The following is a 22,610-nucleotide window of genomic DNA, read 5'->3' on the forward strand; positions in this document are numbered from 1 at the left end:
CAGGCTTCCCATGCTGCCTCCTCTAAGTATATCCGACGTGACCTCGCACTTTCCTAGGAGGACAGACAGCATAACTCCATAATCGACGACAACTTCTGGGAATACAAGTGCAAGGAAGCAGGACAGATCCTTCGCATGGACGTTCTTCAAGAATGCCTCAATCACCTCTGCGACTACGACACATCCTGGCCGGGGAGGATTTACTGGGTGCAAATCTTTAACTGTAGCCTCTGTTTAACCCAACAGTAAAATAGGTACCTAGTTGTTCAACGATTTGGTGGGTTCGTATTCCAGGGAACATAGAATTTTGACTTGCCCGAAACGCTACAGCAGTCGGTTTGTTGACATTGTAATGAAGTGTCGTAGAAGTTGTGACGAAGCCTGGGGCAGTCAGGCGTCAGGGGGCGCCTGACAGCTGGGTGGACAGCGCTAATTCGGATTCGTGGTCCTGAGGTTCCGGGTTCGATCCCCGGTGGAGGCAGAGATAAATGGGCAAAATGTTTCTTTAACCTTGATGCCCCTGTTACCTAGCAGTAAATAGGTACCTGGGAGTTACAGCTGCTACGGGCTGCTTCCTGGGGGTGTGTAACAAAAAGGAGGCCTGGTCGAGGACCGGGCCGTGGGGGACGCTAAGCCCCGCAATCATTCAGGATAACCTCAAGATAAGGTCAGAAAGCTGAGTTATGCCTTAGTTATGCCTGAGTTATGCAGAGCCTCACTCTGCTCTGCCCTGCCATAGGCTTCGTCTCAACCTCTACGACACTTCACTGCAATGTCAACAAACCGACTGCTGTAACCAAGGCTATACTAAATCAGGTTAGGTGGGTTGCTTAGGTTCGTATGTTTCGGTTCTGGTAACTAGCACTTTGCGTTTACAAAGTTGTGGTAAATCATGAGAAGTGAGCGCATCATCATTACCAGTTCTGTTAGGTACTAGTATATATGACTTCATAATATGTTAATAACTTGGTGGTACTTAAATATGGATAAGTATAGGAACAGAACAGTTCCTATAAAATCAACTACTGAGATTTTTGCTGTTGTCTTTGTGTAACTATAACATGGAATGGAATACTTCCTGGCGGGGATAATTAACTATCCCCGCCAGGAAGTATAACTTGTTTGTATAACTAATCTAATAACTTGTTTTAATTATCCAGAGATCGCGTGCCGTGTCCCCATTATTTTGGCTCATGTACCCAATGTGGATGCTATACACCCTCGGTTTCTAGAGCAAGAGACCATTCTCCACAAGCGGAATAATAAATTATTCTATAAGGAGACAATAAACTTTTAAAACAATTGTGCCCTGGCTGACTAACCATATGGTTATATTAGATACAAAACCCAACAGTCAGTGATCACACTGCCTCCTTTATACCTTAAACCATACTGTAGTGTAATTCATATTACTACAGTGTAACTAAGGACTTTAGTAATGTGAATTATACTCCCGTAAGGTGAATTATACTATAGTAAGATAAATTACATTGCAGTAATTAATTAAGGTGAATTATATACAGTATAATATGAATTACACTGTATATAATTCGCCTTAATTACTGTAATTCATATTACACTGTATATAAGTCACCTTAATTAATTACTGCAATGTTACTGTAGTATAATTCACCTTACTGGAGTGCAATTCTCCTTAGTTACCGCCGTGTAATTTCTCTCACTGCCATAAAAAAGGCACAAAGAAAATATCGATACAAATCTTGTGGACATTTCAGGTAGTTAAATATTAGACGCGCCGTCACGTGGCGGACGGACGCCTCACGCGGTTGGGAAGGTCGTGATTTTTCGTCGCTTACGGGGGATTAATGACCCTATGAGAGTCTTCGCTGGGACGACAGTGTAATGAGTGCCTAGTGCAGTGATAACGAAGGTAAAGGAAAGTAATTGTTGAAGTCAGAAACGTAGAGCTGTTTTAGTTTGAAATATTGGGTGGTGGGGGGCGGGCAGTGTTGACATTATGGCGCCCGGTCAATTATTGTCAATATGAATATTTGCGAAAATATAAGTGAATTTAAGGACAGCTTGAGAACACATGTTCAAGAAATGTGTAAATATTTCATACAAAATAATCTACTACCAGAAATTTTAGTTAAATCAAGTAGCCGCCAGTTTGTGCATGATAAGCTAGGATGGTGTGCATGATCAGCAAATCAAATTATAAACCAGCTCACCGCAGATATAAGTCGCTTAGTTTAGAAACTGTACTTGTGGTAAATCTCGAACCCATTGTCGAACTGAGCCGTGTTACTAACACATCAGACTGTAACTTGCTTAGCTAAATAAACTTTGAAGTATAGTTCCTGACCTCACTGCATGCTTCTAATCTTTTCCACTACCGCCCACAGGATGGGTATGGGGTCCACTACCGCCCACAGGATGGGTATGGGGTCCACTACCACCCACAGGATGGGTATGGGGTTCACTACCGCCCACAGGATGGGTATGGGGTTCACTACCACCCACAGGATGGGTATGGGGTCCACTACCGCCCACAGGATGGGTATGAGGTCCACTACCACCCACAGGATGGGTATGGGGTCCACTACCGACCACAGGATGGGTATGGGGTCTACTACCGCCCACAGGATGGGTATGAGGTCCACTACCACCCACAGGATGGGTATGGGGTCCACTACCGCCCACAGGATGGGTATGTGGTCCACTACCGCCCACAGGATGGGTATGGGGTCCACTACCGCCCACAGGATGGGTATGGGGTCCACTACCGCCCACAGGATGGGTATGGGGTTCACTACCGCCCACAGGATGGGTATGGGGTTCACTACCACCCACAGGATGGGTATGGGGTCCACTACCGCCCACAGGATGGGTATGAGGTCCACTACCACCCACAGGATGGGTATGGGGTCCACTACCGCCCACAGGATGGGTATGGGGTCCACTACCGCCCACAGGATGGGTATGGGGTCCACTACCGCCCACAGGATGGGTATGGGGTCCACTACCGCCCACAGGATGGGTATGGGGTCCACTACCGCCCACAGGATGGGTATGGGGTTCACTACCACCCACAGGATGGGTATGGGGTCCACTACCGCCCACAGGATGGGTATGGGGTCCACTACCGCCCACAGGATGGGTATGGGGTTCACTACCACCCACAGGATGAGTATGGGGTCCACTACCGCCCACAGGATGGGTATGGGGTCCACTAGCACCCACAGGATGGGTATGGGGTCCACTACCGCCCACAGGATGGGTATGGGGTCCACTAGCACCCACAGGATGGGTATGGGGTCCACTAGCACCCACAGGATGGGTATGGGGTCCACTACCGCCCACAGGATGGGTATGGGGTCCACTAGCACCCACAGGATGGGTATGGGGTCCACTAGCACCCACAGGATGGGTATGGGGTCCACTACCGCCCACAAGATGGGTAGTGAACATCAATATATATAAGGGTTGTGAAAACATACGCATGTAAACATGCGTATGTTTTGTAGGTTCAGTTCACCAGATATAAAGAAAAAAAAGACCTTCCAATGTTATACACTACATTGATAAACTTTGATGGAGATGACTGTCCTTAATCGTTTAATATTATCGAACATTGAGAGATATAGTCACTGTGTACAGCAGATGAAGACCCTTCATCATATAGGACCCCCACAGGCGGCTTCTCAGTGCTACCACCAGGAGTGACACGTCACTAGCCTCATCAGAAACGAATGAATAATAAAAATCGTTACTAGGATTAAAAAGAACATGTACTAATTCAATTTCCCGTCTAACTGCATCTATAGGACATAAAAACAAGATGCAGAATATTTACACTAGAAATGATATTAGAAAAGATACAAAGATTGAGTGCAAGACGTGTCACGTGACTCTGCCATTTGCGATGCTAGTATTTATAAGAAAAAATATTCCTCAGGAGGATCAGTGACCACCGTGTAATATCCATGAGCACCAGCGATGTCTACAACTACATTGAGGATGTTGTAGGGATGTACTTAGATGTTTTACAAGATCCATTGGTAAGTACAATGCTGAACAATTTGTGTTTGTCATAATATGCCTTGTAGTAACAATCTTTCTGTAAACATTTACCCATGAACAGTCAACAGACATGTATGCCGGGAAGAGGTAAGTTTTTGGGGCGCGGTAAGTTACTTACCAACTGAAGGACTCGCCGTGACCATTGCACCATTGATCTATCAATGGTTTGGAGGTCACGGTACTGTATACGTTTAGGGGGTGATTCTGGATGTCATGGGTTTGAAATCCTGGTCGGCCTTCACCTCCTTTTGTCCGGTCGTGATGGTCGAGTGGATTAAGGTGTCCTGTACACACCAGTTGCGTTGCTCCTGGCAGTATGGGTTCGAGTCACTTCTGGGGTGCGAGTTTTCAGTTGCATATAGTCCTGGGAACCATTCAGGCTTGTTCGTATTTGTGTTCCTCACGTGTGCCCCAAAGAATGAGGTGATTTGATAAAATACTATGCCCAAGATTATCATCCGAGTGCCGGCGGGGGGGGGGGGGCGGGGGGGTTCAAATAACTTCGGCTATCACCTCCTTTTGTCCGGTCGTGATGGTCGAGTGGATTAAGGTGTCCTGTACACACCAGTTGCGTTGCTCCTGGCAGTATGGGTTCGAGTCACTTCTGGGGTGTGAGTTATATATATATATATATATATATATATATATATATATATATATATATATATATATATATATATATATGTCGTACCTAGTAGCCAGAATGCACTTCTCAGCCTACTATGCAAGGCCCGATTTGCCTAATAAGCCAAGTTTTCCTGAATTAATATATTTTCTCTAATTTTTTTCTTATGAAATGACAAAGCTACCCATTTCATTATGTATGAGGTCAATTTTTTTTTATTGGAGTTAAAATTAACGTAGATATATGACCGAACCTAACCAACCCTACCTAACCTAACCTAACCTATGTTTATAGGTTCGGTTAGGTTAGGTAGCCGAAAAAGTTAGGTTAGGTTAGGTTAGGTAGGTTAGGTAGTCGAAAAACAATTAATTCATGAAAACTTGGCTTATTAGGCAAATCGGCCCTTGCATAGTAGGCTGAGAAGTGCGTTCTGGCTACTAGGTACGACATATATATATATATATATATATATATATATATATATATATATATATATATATGTCTCTCTCTCTCTCTCTCTCTCTCTCTCTCTCTCTCTCTCTCTCTCTCTCTCTCTCTCTCTCTCTCTCTCTATATATATATATATATATATATATATATATATATATATGTATATATATATATATATATATATATATATATATATATATATATATATATATATATATATATATATATATATATATATATCTTGTTTACTGGGGGCTGATTTGTTAACACACAATTGTTTGCCCAGTCTTGTAATTTGTCAGTCTCCTTTTGCAATTTTGAGTTCTCAGTTCTCATTGTCTTAGCTGAGTGTTGTTCCGAAATATTGATTCATACAAACGCTTCGCCTCGGGTGGATTGTTCATTTAGCTCCTACGTTATGAACAACCTACAGGGAGCGTGTTCTGGAGCAGGTGTTGAGGGAGCTCACGCTGTCTTTGCGAGGCTTGGCTCTCCAACTTCCCAGTCTCGTCTCCTATGACACCGTATTACAACAAACCCTTAAGACACCATTCTTGGTATGTAGATGCTTTTGGAATGCTTACCTTCGTCTTCGTGTGGGGCAGGAGCATATACTTTGCTTCACGGGTAATTTTGTGTCAGTTTTACCTGAGAGTGACTTAGAGCTCAGACTTTTATTGACAGGTTAACAAACTTATAAGTCACATGAAATGCACATAAACTTAGCGAAGGTTATGTGTCTCGAACAATGAACTTTGTTCATGCCTCGAACAACGAACTTTGTTCATTGTGGCACTATGAACGTTCTTTGTGCCACACGTTCCTTAGTGCCACATGAACGTCGATCAATTGCTCTTGTGATATTAATTATCAAAATGATTATATCTGAAATAATTTTGTTATGGTAAATAAAAGACAAAATTAAATATCTAGAAAATTATTTACTGAAATAAAATAAATCTATATGTACAATCAGGATAAAATTACTATTTACACAGTTTTACAGCACACAACACTAGTTAGGCAGAGTTAGCCTCGTGTCAACGGCTAAGGCGCTCCATTCAAATATCCCAATAAACTTAATACAGTGTCACCACACTAGGTAGACTCAATTGTACAAAGCAAGCCTATTAGCATTTTGTAAATAGTTTACAAACACACGTACATCCATCTACAGTTCGGAAGCTTTTGTAAGTTTACTACGGTAGTTCTATACCTAGACACTGATAATCAAGGTTTTTAAGTAGAAATACAACCCTAAAAATATTAGAGCTACATTTGTATTTTCGAATATACTGAGACCTTGAATAGACACACACACCCAGACATGGCTATAGTGTAGCCTTGGTGTCCACAAGCCCTCGGTGCTGGAAGCTCTCTCATCAACCTCAGTCGTAGTATAAGTTATAATAAACAGTGAGGCGGCGGGAGACATCTCCCGGCCACTACGGGCTCACCATAGCCCGTGCTTCTTGCCCCGCTCTTGTGCCAGGTAAGTTACGGGCTCACCATAGCCCGTGCTACTTGGAACTTGTTCCGCGTAGCTGAATCTATAACAACAACATATAACAACAATGAGGCGGATAACTAGGACAAACAAGTTCAACATGCACACCAATACATGAACACTCGAGGTGCTAGGACTGACCCCTCATAGTTCGCTTTGGTATTTCACCTTCAAAGTCGTGTTGTCCCCACACTGACAGCTCCACACTCTACTCTGCTGCTCACATTTAGTCTTAAACTCAGATGGGTTTGTAATTTCCAAACAAATATTACAAATTTGTAAACATATAATTTGTTGAATGATCACCTGGGTAGCTGTCATAATGGACGCTTGTCATTGAGGCGAAACCAGACTAGTGAAGTAATTACTTAATTATGTCATAGAAGTAAGTCCGGGCTTTAGTGCTACTAACAACAATGTCATTGGATGATATGTGTGGTGTGGAACTAGTACCACACCACACACTAAGTTAGTAAGGAGGCCGCTCAAGCACCACGGGAAGTACAACGCCATATTTTCCTTAATAATATTAACTAGTCTTGAGAAACATCTCCCACCGCACATCACTTGTACACTCAAAGAAGAAACATTATGTAACTTCCTTAAACATTTCACATATGAAGTGGCACCAGCATGTACACTTAACAAGTACAGAGTTAACAAGTACAGAATTAACATGTACAGTTAACATGTACATAGTTAACATGTACAGAAGGTAAGACTGACAAGACAGGTAAGGATCAGTGTGACTGGTATATTATTAACAAGAGGTTCCTAAACTGAGGTCTCAGCTTATTGTGAGGAGAAGCCACTACCTGGTTCCTCCTTCCCTTCTACCCTGAGCTCTCAAGTCTCCCACGACCGACCAGCTCAGCTCGTCTTCCTTGAATAGATAGCAGGTACAGTTTTTATATTCACATGTGACTCTAATACCCGTTTAAACTTATCAAACTAACTAATTATATGTATATGTATATATATATATATTATATATATATATATATATATATATATATATATATATATATATATATATATATATATATATATGTATATATATATATATATATATATATATATATATATATATATATATATATATATATATATATATATATGAGTGTCAGACCACGGAGGAAAATTGAAACAGAAATTTCCTTAAGTACTTTCGTATATTAATACATCCTCAGAAGGAGTCTGAATACTATATGTATTAACATACGAAAGTACTTAAGGAAATTCCTGTTTCAATTTTCCTCCGTGGTCTGACACTGTCACATTTTTAATCACGTGTTTATTTTCGTGATACACACACACACACACACACAAACTATATATATATATATATATATATATATATATATATATATATATATATATATATATATATATATATATATATATATAAACCCAAGACACTACCCAACAGAGGCTGGAGAAGTTGAGCCACACAGTCAGGCTCGAGGGGCCTTGGGGGGCCCCTATAGCCTTGGGGGGCCCTATAGCCTTGGGGGGCCCTATAGCCTTGGGGGGCCCTATAGCCTTGGGGGGCCATATAGCCTTGGGGGGCCCTATAGCCTTGGGGGGCCCTATAGCCTTGAGGGCCCTTTATCGTTGGGGGGCCATATAGCCTTGGGGGGCCCTATAGCCTTGGGGGGCCCTATAGCCTTGGGGGGCCCTATAGCCTTGAGGGCCCTTTATCGTTGGGGGGCCATATAGCCTTGGGGGGCCCTATAGCCTTGGGGAGCCCTATAGCCTTGGGGGGGACATGGAACATCGCGGTGTGGGTGACACTGCGAAGCCTCCAGGTGGACACGGACATGGTGAGTAATGGCAGGCACCAGCGCCCCGGACACTGACCCTCCAAGTAATAAAGTTACAGGTAGCGTAGTGGGTTGCGGAACACCCGGGGAATTACATCTATAAAAATAAGTGAGGTTGGTGGAAGGTGGAGGGGCAGAGTCGGGGCGCGGGTGAGAGTGGCGGGCTGGTGGTGTACGGGCGCGGAGGCCTGCACACACCTACGTTAGCGCGCGAGCTCACGCTAAACACGCTGCCAGCCATGGTCGCTCAACACTTGCGACTTAGCATACTTGCCACACTTTTGCCCGTTAAAAAACTTCTTAGTATTATATGACTTGGCGTATGGCACATGTTAGTCAAGGTACACGAATTGACTTGAACAGACTGACTTGGAATGCGATTCTACCACAAGACAAAGGCGAGCCGGTTGTGGTCATACTCATGTGGTGTGACAGGATAATGAAACCCGGCCCCACACACACGCTTATATACAAACACACACACACACGCTTATATACAAACACACACACACACGCTTATATACAAACACACACACACACACTCACATACACCACATATTATACCCGGAGATGCGGGTCTTTGCTTGGCACCATGGCGGGCTCTCAGACGCTGCCTCTTGATACACGGAAAAATGCGTACACACCTTCACATATTATGAACAGAGAGCTCCTAGTGCAGAGCGTAAGCACCACGTGTACACAAAGACGTTTTCTCTCATAACTCATAAAAAAGACGCACTCACTCTCATAAATAAAGCGAGACAAGGAACTGGAGCATCAGCAACGCTATGTACAATGGCGGGACTCAGGTAGGACGTAGTTTAGGACTGAACGACAATGTCGCCAACAGATCCTGGCTTCCTGAGGGTGTGGAGGCGGGCCTGGCTGCCTCGCACTGCTGCTGGGGAGGCCTGGGCGCCGCTCCTAGCCACGACGGTGGTGAGTGCGTTGTTTCTTACGATATCGCTTATCTTTGTTGGTCCCTCGTTGACGCTGGCTGCGGCCCTCGTCTGTGGCGGCAGTTGGCTGACTCGACGACCCTCTCTCTCCTGAGGAACCACGCTCTCCTGAGAACCCTCGTTCTGACGACCCCCGTTCTCCAAGACTGATGCTGCGACTGATGGCAGTTAGGGTCGCTTGTGTACTGTACACTCTTGGGTTTACCTCAGAGTCTACTTCCTCCTGAAAATCATCTTGATGAGCGTCAGGGTAGTAGTTGTTGGCGTGACCGTGGTTAGCTTGGTGGTTTGTTTGACTCGGGTGATTGATGTTTAGGTGGTGGTTACTGCTCAATGGGTGGTTACTGTTTAGTGGGTGGTTACTGCTCAGTGGATGGCCGCTGCCCACTGGGTTACTTGGGTGACTACTACCCAAGGCCTGGTTATTGCCCAAGAACTGCTTATTGCTGTGAATGTGTCCGCTTCCGGCTATGCTACTTACTTTATCCTGAGATTTCCCATGAGATAAATTATTGGAATAAGCGCGGTTGTGATGGTGTGTGGGCGAGTGGCCGGGCATGGAGGGGTGGCGATGGGGGACGGCGGAGCCATACTCGTAGTAGTCGTAGGCGGTGGGGTCGTCTGACTGCACGTCCATGGTCACCCCCTCCAGCTGTGGCATGGGGCTAGGTGATGGCTGGTTGGCCGCCTCTCCTTCGTCGTCGGGGCTTCCCAGGCGGACGTTGAGGGCCGGGTAGCGCTGACTTTCTTCGTCTGTCTGTACCTCAAAAGGCAGCGGTACCTGACCTGCAAGCAACCCACACTTTCATGGTTAATACTTTCCACAACATCCTTTATTATGCATTATATGATACGAAAGAAAACAAACATTAAAGAGTTTTAAATTGGCTAATTTTTCTCATTACTGTTGATATTAATTAATTAAGAATATGTGAATACAATAAAATCTTTAAATGTAAATTCTTGGTCACAAGTGATTATGAATAACCTGCTGATATATTGTTGAGGAGTGAGACGGATTGGTGAAGGGCATCCACAGTTGTCTGTGAGGGGTGAGGGAGGACTCTTCTGTGAGGGGTGAGGGAGGACTCGTCTGTGAGGGAGGACTTGTCTGTGAGGGGTGAGGGAGGACTCTTCTGTGAGGGGTGAGGGAGGACTCGTCTGTGAGAGGTGAAGGAGGACTCGTCTGTGAGGGGTGAGGGAGGACTCGTCTGTGAGAGGTGAGGGAGGACTCGTCTGTGAGGGGTGAGGGAGGACTCGTCTGTGAGAGGTGAGGGAGGACTCGTCTGTGAGGGGTGAGGGAGGACTCGTCTGTGAGGGGTGAGGGAGGACTTGTCTGTGAGGGGTGAGGGAGGACTCGTCTGTGAGGGGTGAGGGAGAACTCGTCTGTGAGGGGTGAGGGAGGACTCGTCTGTGAGGGGTGAGGGAGGACTCGTCTGTGAGGGGTGAGGGAGGACTTGTCTGTGAGGGGTGAGGGAGGACTCGTCTGTGAGTGGTGAGGGAGGACTCGTCTGTGAGGGGTGAGGGAGGACTTGTCTGTGAGAGGTGAGGGAGGACTTGTCTGTGAGGGGTGAGGGAGGACTTGTCTGTGAGAGGTGAGGGAGGACTCGTCTGTGAGGGGTGAGGGAGGACTCGTCTGTGAGGGGTGAGGGAGGACTCGTCTGTGAGGGGTGAGGGAGGACTCGTCTGTGAGAGGTGAGGGAGGACTCGTCTGTGAGGGGTGAGGGAGGACTCGTCTGTGAGAGGTGAGGGAGGACTCGTCTGTGAGGGGTGAGGGAGGACTCGTCTGTGAGGGGTGAGGGAGGACTCGTCTGTGAGGGAGGACTCGTCTGTGAGGGGTGAGGGAGGACTCGTCTGTGAGAGGTGAGGGAGGACTCGTCTGTGAGGGGTGAGGGAGGACTCGTCTGTGAGGGGTGAGGGAGGACTCATCTGTGAGAGGTGAGGGAGGACTCGTCTGTGAGGGGTGAGGGAGGACTCTTCTGTGAGGGGTGAGGGAGGACTCGTCTGTGAGGGGTGAGGGAGGACTCGTCTGTGAGAGGTGAGGGAGGACTCGTCTGTGAGGGGTGAGGGAGGACTCGTCTGTGAGGGGTGAGGGAGGACTCGTCTGTGAGAGGTGAGGGAGGACTCGTCTGTGAGGGGTGAGGGAGGACTCTTCTGTGAGGGGTGAGGGAGGACTTGTCTGTGAGGGGTGAGGGAGGACTCGTCTGTGAGGGGTGAGGGAGGACTCGTCTGTGAGGGGTGAGGGAGGACTTGTCTGTGAGGGGTGAGGGAGGACTCGTCTGTGAGGGGTGAGGGAGGACTCGTCTGTGAGGGGTGAGGGAGGACTCGTCTGTGAGGGGTGAGGGAGGACTCGTCTGTGAGGGGTGAGGGAGGACTCGTCTGTGAGGGGTGAGGGAGGACTCGTCTGTGAGGGGTGAGGGAGGACTCTTCTCACAGGAAACAAAGTATAATACAGTTGCGTGACTAAGGATAATGTTTTCATGATACGTTAGGGAAGTTTATAAGTTGTGGAAATATAGTTAAACTTTTGTATCTTGTATAGGAGGAGGCTTGGTGTGTACAGCCGTGGTGCTGAGTGCGTGTGTGAGCTGAGTGCGTGGTGCTGAGTGCGTGTGTGAGCAGCTCCGTGGCAGCTTAAGTGCTCGTCTGGCTTGTATCTAGGGAGGCAGGAGGGGGGGGAGGAGATGTTCAGCCCACAGCTATGTTCACTCATATTCGTGAACAAATTGTATCGAACAGCACTTTTGTAATGTATAAGGCTGCCCTTTATGGCTAAGTATTAGAATTGTGGTGCTATTTGCGGGGCGTTAAATCCGGTGTCAGGACTGAGCGAGACGCGGAACAGCAGAAGCGGGGCTGGTACGCACTGTAATTACCAGATGTGCAGTCCATGGTGACGAAGAGGCGGGGGGCGTCCCAGGGGGTGTCATCGATGTCGCTCACTGTGATGAGGAGGCCGTGGTTATTTCTCTGTCGCTTCCACCTGTGCGCCATCAAGTCGACGGGGAGAGACACCCATCCCAGGTACTCGCTGGACACCTGGGCGTCTGCCACCAAGTTCTTCCTGGCTACAAGAGAGAGAGAGAGACACCCAATATAAGTCTGTGTAACAATATCCACGCATGTCTGTCTATACTGAGAAATAATTGAATAAACTCTGAGCAATTTGGCTGGCATGAGAATACTGTGGTTTAGCAGCTAATCTCGATATAATTTTGTTTCAGTCTAGCTACTATTACATTTGGGAAATGTGCACCAGATGGCATTCAACATTTTATAATACACTCACATCGTTTACGAGTGAGGCTCTTCGTGTAGACAAAAGCCTCGATGAGCAAGGTTTTGGGGTACTGGAGCGGCGGGGAGTTGTTCTTGAAGAGTCGGAGGGTAGCGTTGATCACGTCCAGTCTGCTGTCGAAGTCGGCGGAAATATTGAAGAAGAGATTGAATCGTTGAGGCCAGATCTCCGGGTCGGCGTGGCGAGGGATGTCACACGAAGGGAAGTAGGTCTGAGACGAACATCTCTGTGGAGACACACATCATATTTATGTATCTAAAAAATACGGTGTTTAATTCTATGACTGATTAGCGCCATCGTTTACTGAAGTTAAATTTCAACTTCATTGTTGATGTCAGATATTTCAAGGTAAGCTAACATGTCTGTTAAAGAGCGAAGTGCTCCCGCTGCTGGAGGAGCGGGCCGGAGCCTGCTCTTCACCGCGGGTACTCACCTTGTACTTGTAAGGGCAGGGCTCAGCGGTGATGTTGATGGGGGTGGAGACAGTGGCCAGGGTGTCATTGGTGGGAGCCTTGGGTAGTTTCTCTCCGAAGGGCGGCCCTAAGGCGATCAGGATGCGGTCCATGATGTTCAGCTTGGCCAGCTCCCGAGCGCTGCGCGTGGCAAGGAGGAGAGGTATTGTTAATTACGTGTTACATCACCATTCACGATACTACTTTATCTAACACGCGCGCGTATATTAGTATATGCTGAAACGCATGTAACTGTCGTCATTTAGCCATGCGTATACTATAACGACTGCCTCTCTCTTACACCAGAAAATAATTATATAAGTAATCTCAACGCTTGACATTACTTCACTATACCCACACATGAATGGCTGCACCACGGCACCTGAAGTGCTGTGGAACACACCTGGTACAACGTTGTGACCTCTCACAGACGTTGTGACCTCTCACAGACGTTGTGACCTCTCACAGACGTCGTGACCTCTCACAGACGTTGTGACCTCTCACAGACGTTGTGACCTCTCACAGACGTTGTGACCTCTCACAGACGTTGTGACCTCTCACAGACGTCGTGACCTCTCACAGACGTCGTGACCTCTCACAGACGTTGTGACCTCTCACAGACGTTGTGACCTCTCACAGACGTTGTGACCTCTCACAGACGTTGTGATCTCTCACAGACGTTGTGACCTCTCACAGACGTTGTGACCTTCCACAGACGTTGTGACCTCCCACAGACGTTGTGACCTCCCACAGACGTTGTGACCTCCCACAGACGTTGTGACCTCCCACAGACGTTGTGATCTCTCACAGCCGTTGTGACCTCTCACAGACGTTGTGACCTCCCACAGACGTTGTGACCTCCCACAGACGTTGTGACCTCTCACAGACGTTGTGACCTCTCACAGACGTTGTGACCTCTCACAGACGTTGCGACCTCTCACAGACGTTGTGATCTCTCACAGACGTTGTGACCTCTCACAGACGTTGTGACCTTCCACAGACGTTGTGACCTCTCACAGACGTTGTGACCTCTCACAGACGTTGTGACCTCTCACAGACGTTGTGACCTCCCACAGACGTTGTGACCTCTCACAGACGTTGTGACCTCTCACAGACGTTGTGACCTCTCACAGACGTTGTGACCTCCCACAGACGTTGTGACCTCCCACAGACGTTGTGACCTCTCACAGACGTTGTGACCTCTCACAGAAAAAATCTTTCTATCTCTGTGGCTCATCTGGGTACTAAGTTTCCACCTGCGTCCCCTTGTTCGTATTCCAATCATGATAAATAGTTTGTCTTTGTCCACCCTGTCAATTCTCCTGAGAATATTATAGGTGGTGATCATGTCTCCCCTTACTTTTCTGTCTTCGGGGACGTGAGGTTTAACTCCCGTAGCCTTTCCTCGTAGCTCATACCTCTCAGTTCCGGGACGAGTCTGGTGTCATACCTCTGAATCTTCCCTAACTTTGTTTTGTGTTTAGCTAGGTATGGACTCCAGGCTGGAGCTGCATTTTCCAGGATTGGTCTGACATAAGTGGTATACAGGGTCCTGAATGATTCCTTACATAGTTTCTAAAGGCAGTTCTTATGTTGGCCAACCTAGCATATGCCGGTGGTGATATCCTTTTGATGTAGGCTTCTGGGGACAGATTCGGTGGGATATCAACTCCCAGATCTTTCTCTCTATTTGACTCTGGCAGAATTTCACCTCCCAGATGGTACCTTGTGTTCGCCTTCTGCTCCCTTCGCCTACTTTCATTACTTTACACTTTCCTCTGTGTGTGTGTGTGTGTGTGTGTGTGTGTGTGTGGGGGGGGGGGGGGGAGTGTGTGTGTGTGTGTGTGTGGGGGGGGGGGGGAGTGTGTGTGTGTGTGTGTGTGTGGGGGGGGGGGGAGTGTGTGTGAAAACAAGGCCAGCTAGGGAGGACAGAACATCATCAGTGAGAGAAGGAGGGAGGTGCCGTGACCCCTGGCTGCTACTGATAATACTCCCTGATGGTAGTAGTAGCAACCACTACTACTACTCTGGTGGTAGCAGAATGTCTCAACCATACTCAGGTTCCCCACCAACACCCACAACTCTCATCTACCCCGTGCTTGCTACCCCTCCATCTACAATTGTGGTAGACGCTTACTTCACTTGGTGTATTATGTAGCCCATATAAGGGTACCGTCACGGCTCAACTACTCTACCCATCCTGTGGACGCTGGCGGAAATGCTTCACTCACATATGACAAATTTTAATGGATATTTGTTACTTTTCTCTGTTAAATGTATTAAATAAATGGTAACAACTTATGTGACAATTATCAGTATTCCCAATACTAATATAATTTTATCTCTTAGAAAACTACGAGCTATTAATCTGGCTTTTATATATATATATATATATATATATATATATATATATATATATATATATATATATATATATATATATATATATGTATACTGTATATATATATATATATATATATATATATATATGTATACTGTATATATATATATATATATATATATATATATATATATATATATATATATATATATATATATATATATATATATATATATATATCAATTATATATATAATTGCTACTGAATAATTTTTTTACTGAATAAATAATTTGAATAAATAATAATTTGAATAAATGTTACTGAATAAATAATTTGTTACTGATATATATATCAGCAGAACATTTTAAAAAACTTGTAGTGAGCGAAGACATTGCAGAGAAGAGACTCCTCCCTGTACTGATGAGGAGAGTGTGTGGTATACTTGATCAACACAAAGCAGTAATGTTTGCCATCTGCAGTGTAAGATTATATCGTGGAGTGTAGGTGGAGGAGCTCGTGTCTGTTCTAGACGCACGTCGCCTGCTGAATTACTATAGAGCCTGGGAGAAGCAGGAGGACAGCGAAGCAGTATTAAGGGCCCCTTACACTGTCTCAGTATAAGTCATCGTCAAAGGGACAGCGCTAAGCCAGTATGGCTATACAACACACTGTTCCAGTGAAGGTGTGTATCTTCACGCAAGCTCCCACTACATTATATCTGTAGACCCATCAACAACAAGCGTATGGTTGTAAAGCATCCAAGAATTAAGCGAGTTTCCAACAGCAGTCAAGAAGTAAGCCATGGTTCAAAGCACTCGACTAACAGTAGCAATATTTCTTAGCAATCGACCAGTAAAAAGCGCCGCTTTTTCCTCCTAAGCATTCGACCCATGAAAAGCAGTTTTTCAAAGTAAGCAAAAGTTTGGTTTTTCAAAGCAGCCGGCTGTGGCAACCTCGTTGTCTTACCTTGTGAAGTTGGCGTCGTCTCGTATGTTATGGTCGGCGCTGCTGGGGACGATACAATATATCATGAACATGGGAGGCTTCCAGTCTTATCACCACAACACTCATGATAACACACACTACCAGTCTTATCACCACAACACTCATGATAACACACACTACCAGTGTTATCACCACAACACTCATGATAACACACACTACCAGTCTTATCACCACAACACTCATGATAACACACACTACCAGTGTTATCACCACAACACTCATGATAACACACACTACTAGAATGCCATGATCACAACATACATGATTACACCCATATTCTAGTGTTATGGCCACAACATACATGATAAGACACATACTAGTAAGACAACAACATACACGATAACAAGAACACAACATACACGATAACAAGAACACATAAGAGTACAACGAGGCCCCAGCATGGAGCCCGTACCTTGTCAAACACAAGACGAAGCTGGAAAATGTTCAGAGGTATGCCACTAGGCTAGTCCCAGAACTAAGAGGCATGAGTTACGAGGAAAGGCTGCGTGGAATGCACCTAAAACGTCACTGAAAGATAGGAGAGCTCGGGGAGACATGATCGCTACCTACAAAATTCTAAGAGGAATCGACAGGGTTGATAAAGTTAAATTGTTTAACACTGGCGGTACGCGAACAAGGGGACACAGGTGGAGACAGAAATATTACTACTCCAAAGTTGGCAGCCTTAGCATTTGTTGCCAGCGATTTATTCCCACCAAAATTATCATTAATAACACGTACTTCAGGCTCTTGTAAATGCATTTTTTTATGGATTCAACATACCCGAAAGTTTAGTGCAGATGTTAAGGTAATTTGGATAAGGTATGAAAGGATAGCCAAACTAAACTTATCGAATTAAGACTCTCCATGAAGATAAAATTGTTCCTCTGATATCACATTTATATGAGGCATATATGTCAAGGTATAAGTCATCAAATACTGTATTGAGGAGTGCTTAATTGCCGCCTTCCCCGTGATGGTGGGTCCTCATCCTCACTTTTTTTTAGTACAGAGGATGGAGTGGTGCAGGCGATGGAAAAAAAGGTTGGAAATGAGTAATACAGTGTGAGTTATGATAGCAGGCGGGCTGTCCGCCTTGCTGACACGATGTGTGTGTGTGTGTGTGTTGGTAGCTAAGCAGAGCTGAGTCATCATACTGAGTGTATGCTTCTGGGGTGGGGGCAGGGGTACGGAGGTGGGGAGGGGAGAGGTGGGTAGGGGGTTGGTAGAGGAACGGGGGAGGGGAAGGGAGAGGGGAGTGAGGGGGACGTTCACCTGCTACTTTACTGGCTACCTATCCAGTAAGAGGTAGTGGTGATATGCAGTGTTTGTAATGGTTACAGTTGCTCCTTACCCTGTGCCACACTTGACCCACGAGGTGAAGGTATAGAATGACTGGTGTATTGGTGCAGGGTTGCCGAGCGTGTTATACCGGCACGGACTCTACCTGTATCACACTCCAGCGTCCTGATGACATCGTCTGTGTCTGTCACGGAGTGATTAGTACACAAATGTGCAGTACTAAGGTTGAGATGGTGTGAGAGGGCTGCGTTTGTCCCCTCCTGGACAACACAACTCGGCATACTGAGGGGAGGCACATTGCCTCATCCAAAAGGAAGGGAGCCGGTCGACCGAGCGGACAGCACGCGGGACTTGTGATCCTGTGGTCCTGGGTTCGATCCCAGGCGCCGGCGAGAAACAATGGGCAGAGTTTCTTTCACCCTGTTACCTAGCAGTAAAATAGGTACCTGGGTGTTAGTCAGCTGTCACGGGCTGCTTCCTGGGGGTGGAGGCCTGGTCGAGGACCGGGCCGCGGGGACACTAAAAAGCCCCGAAATCATCTCAAGATAACCTCAAGATAACCTCCAACATATGTTGGGTTGTGTGAGACAGAGAGCAAGGCACAACACCCCGTCACCTGGGGCTGGGTCACGCTCACTGGCTCTCAGGTCGGGGTTGTACACGCTCACCTTCACCTCATTTTGATTGTAGTCATTTATTATGCACCCGATACCCATCACATGGGCACCTCAAATCCACGCTAAGATCGTATTCACGACTCGCTAAGGTCATGTTAAGACACATTAAAGTCACATTCAGAACAAGCTAAAGTCACGTTCAGGCCACGCTGAGACCACTGTGAGGTCACTCTGAAAGCACCCTAAGGTCACTCTAAAACCAGTGTGGTGACGAGGAAAATGAGGAGTGAGCGTGCAGTAAGCTGGGATCATGTCACTATGCTGAGCAGGCTGTGCTATGCTGAGCAGGCTGTGCTAGGCTGAGCAGACTGTGCGGGGGGGGGGGGGGCAGCTGGCCCCGCCCCGTCCTACCGACCCGACGCCCTCGCCAGACATGTCTGGGCAGGGGCACTGCCCCCTCACGAAAATTTGGGCAACTTAGTTGATGTTATATTGTATCAAGGTTGACAACCTTGATACACAGACATATTTTTCCTGCTGGATAAAGGTCACAGCCATTTTGGTGTGGGATGAGCTACCCCAACACGCAAACATGGTAGCAACGTTAAATCAGTTTAATTTGGTCCCGCGCACAACGTTTATATGGAAAGACTGGTTAACACGCCCCGGCGATCCACGGCTGCTAACCTAATCCGTCGGCTCGGACAAATATTATTGGAGAGGGTTACATTTGTAAAGGACGGGAGACATTTCCCGTCACGCAGGGTGCAGTCGCACCTCCACAGATCTCCAGTATTAGCTCTTGATACTGGTAATGGCTCAAAAGAGCCACCACTTACGGGCTATTCATGCCCGTGCCACCTTTTGGGTGGCTTAATCTTCATCAATCAATCAATCATTTGTAAAGTTTTAGTTGATCGCGCTTCTTGTTTCTTGTATATTGGGTAAAAATTGTGTTACTCGCCTATTTGTGCTTGTAGGATCTTGGATCCCGCTTTTCTAGCCACCGGTTGTTTATTGCAATGACTCCTGACCTAATTTTACACCAGTCAACTAGTTTACAGATTCCTGAACCTACTGGGCTCTATCATATCTACATTTGAAAGTGTGTATGGAGTGTGTACTCACCTAATTGTGCTTGCGGGGGTTGAGCTTTGGCTCTTTGGTCCCGCCTCTCAACTGTGTGTGTGTGTGCTTGCTTGTGCGTGCGCACGTGTAAGTATTCGCAGAAACACCTTCTCTCGCCTCTCCTCATAGCGCATGTTTATTAATGTGTCTTGTAAGACTGGACCCATGAGCTGAAGCTCTGCTCCTGCAAGCACAGCTAGGCGAGCACACCCACGCATAAATATGCCTATTCACAAACAAATCAAAACACAAAAACATATTCATCTAAATAAATACTAAAACTCACGTAAATTATTTTGCTTGTGGCTATTTTTATAACAATGTTAAAACTTTTTTTTCTTTAGACAAAACATATTTAACTAATTATTTATTTAACCATAATAGGTATTAATATAGATATGATCGTGGACGTTAGAGAGGGCCGGGCCAGGCGAGGGAGGCGGCCCGGTCTCCCAACGTTCTCAACGTCAACAAATTGTCGTACTAAAGTGCCTTATCCTAAGCGATAAATTACCTGTAACAGAAAACCTATTGGTTCACGAGCCAGGTAAACTGCGAGGAAATGAGAGTAAACAGCAGGCATCTACGGTACGATAGCCTTTATCTAGGGAGAGAACACGGTAGCAAAGTTGACGGGCTACGGAAGAGAGAGAGAGAGAGAGAGGGAGAGAGAGAGAGAGAGAGAGAGAGAGAGAGAGAGAGAGAGAGAGAGAGAGAGAGAGAGAGAGAGAGAGAGACAGACAGACAGAGAGACAGAGAGAGAGAGAGAGAGAGAGAGAGAGAGAGAGAGAGAGAGAGAGAGAGAGAGAGAGAGAGAGAGAGAGAGAATTATAATATATACAGAGTAAGAGTCGGGTCAGAGACGAGACCGGGGGGAGGGGGGAGGGGGTAAGGGGGACATGGACTAACCCTTCAGACAAGAAAGGGTTAATAATTGTGAGACGCGTTACTGGACCAATACAATAAATCATCACAGTTCGTGACCATTACATATCCACTGCTGCCCACGGGACGGGTGCCCGTCCCGTGCACGACAGGCAAATGAAAGTTACATGTAACTTACCAAAACTGTAATTGTCTAGCTGACAAGACGATCGGAGTCCAGTACCTGAGCCCATTGTGTGAGACCTTAACCTTCAGGCCACACCATGGGCATGGCGTCATTAGTACACCAATAAAACTATAAACTGTTTATGTGAATAATAGCGCAGCATTTTTGGCGGTTGATGAAGGTCTTCAAGTGCTGCGGAAGTTACCGTACTCAGGGAACTGTGCTCATTCTTAGACCAGTCTCAATATTCCTGTGTGAGCGTGTTTGTTGGTGACCTGGAGGGGCTTCTGGGGCCTTTGTTGGCTTAGGGGGCGTGGTGGTGTAGGGGGCGTGGTGGGCACGGGTGGTGGTGTAGGGGGCGTGGTGGGCACGGGTGGTGGTGTAGGGGGCGTGGTGTTGGGGGCGTGGTGGGCACGGGTGGTGGTGTAGGGGGCGTGGTGTAGGGGGCGTGGTGGGCACGGGTGGTGGTGTAGGGGGCGTGGTGGGCACGGGTGGTGGTGTAGGGGGCGTGGTGTAGGGGGCGTGGTGGGCAGCAGGGACGCCTAGGGGGGGGGGGTGTTAACACAGTGGGAGGAGGGGAGACACACGGGACCTTATTTGTCTCTGGTAAAAAGTCAACTTTGCGAATGTGTACGTTTTGTGTGGATGACCAGGGGGGGGGGGGGAGGGGGCACGGAGTGTGCAGTGAGTGATCATGAATATGAGTGAGTGGGAGTTGTGGTGATCTCCCAGGGACGAGTGACATGGTAGTGAGTAATTGATGAAGATTAAGGTACCGGAGAGGTGGCACGGGCATGAGCAGCCCGTAAGAGGGCGTGGTGAGTAGCGGCAGTATATAAGGTGGGTGACGGGGCGTGACCTTGAAGTACTTACTCGGCAAGGTGGTCCCGGCTGGGAGCGGTGGGCGTGATGGGCTCGAACACACGGTCTGGGATGGGGTGATGGTCCTCCTCCAGCGCGCCCTCGCCCTCCACTAGCTCAGGCATGAAGTCGCTGACGAAGCCCTCGCCCACGGCCAGGAAGTTGTCTTGCGCGGAGTCACGGGTGTCCTGCTCCTGCCCGCGCTGCTGCTGGGCGCTCAGGTCTTCATCTCCCGCAGGGAAACTGATGCTGTGAGCCGTGGCAGTAGTGGCCAGGGCCAACATGGCCACAAGAGTCTGCGTATTCATGCTCACTGTCTCTGGCTGTATCTGTCACTCTCACAGTGTTTATCTTGTGTCTCGGTCTGTCTGTCTCTCTCTCGCTATCTCTCTCTTACACTGCTTCTTTCACTGTGAGTTGTGCACAAGTCTACTTCCTGCCGCTGCCCCGCCGCCTTACATACCCTGGCCATCAGGAGTGGGCGGGGCCTGGCGGCACTTGTGGCCACTCGCTTCAGACAGCGCCCACTCACCTCACCACCATTGGTTACTTCTGGTGGTGGGCGGAGCTTAAGGTGGCCCCTCCCCGAGCCTGCTGACCCTTGGTGCCGCCTGCAGGTGACATTACACCTGCACACGCGCACCCACTCACACTCTATTTGTTTACCTCTCACGGCTCACTCCCTAACTTACAAATCACTCTTATTTCCTGAAATAAACATCAACTTTTGTTGCGTGTTAGTGGTTTTATTTTAGTGGCTAAGGAATTTCCTGTCTTAATCCTTCCTTCTTGGTCTGATTATATATATATATATATATATATATATAATGTGTGTGTGTGTGTTTTATTGAATATGACTGCATATTCCGTATTGCCTATTTTCTTCTTTAGGACTACAATCCCTGTGACGTGTTCTTGCATCTTGGGTTTAACTGGAAGAGCCGTTCTCCAAATGTCATATTTATTCAAGGTTGAATAAAGAATAACAAAAATTAACAGTAGAATATATTATACTTATTATAACTTACACAACGTGTCGAACCTACAAGGTTCATTCTCAAGTGAGCAGACAGATTGATTGATTGATGAACGTTAAGCCACCACAAGAAGTGGCACGGGCATGAATAGCCCGTAAGTTGATTTTTTT

At 46.8% G+C, this 22,610-nt stretch overlaps 1 protein-coding gene across 5 annotated transcripts; it reads right to left on the minus strand.

Moving 5' to 3' along the window:
- Positions 1-6,040: 6,040 nt before the first annotated feature.
- LOC123757205 (uncharacterized) lies at positions 6,041-21,907 on the minus strand. 5 transcript variants are annotated; one of them, XR_011228356.1, is made up of 7 exons: positions 21,476-21,907; positions 16,466-16,507; positions 13,140-13,299; positions 12,698-12,932; positions 12,276-12,476; positions 8,383-10,194; positions 6,041-8,275 (listed from the first exon to the last, which is right to left on the minus strand). XR_011228356.1 is itself a non-coding variant. In XM_045740673.2 (6 exons), exons 1-6 carry the CDS (start codon positions 21,769-21,771, stop codon positions 9,374-9,376), a joined length of 1,752 nt encoding a protein of 583 aa, XP_045596629.1. In that variant the 5' UTR covers positions 21,772-21,907; the 3' UTR covers positions 6,041-9,373. The 5 variants fall into 5 exon arrangements, 4 of the variants coding, with proteins under 4 accessions (XP_045596629.1, XP_045596630.1, XP_045596628.1 ...); XM_045740673.2 differs by having other exon boundaries at positions 6,041-10,194; positions 16,466-16,504; XM_045740674.2 differs by having other exon boundaries at positions 6,041-10,194; positions 12,285-12,476.
- Between the last annotated feature and the right edge of the window lie 703 nt (positions 21,908-22,610).

Source organism: Procambarus clarkii, chromosome 13 (genome assembly GCF_040958095.1).
Source record: "Procambarus clarkii isolate CNS0578487 chromosome 13, FALCON_Pclarkii_2.0, whole genome shotgun sequence".
Classification (NCBI taxonomy): Eukaryota; Metazoa; Arthropoda; class Malacostraca; order Decapoda; family Cambaridae; genus Procambarus; species Procambarus clarkii.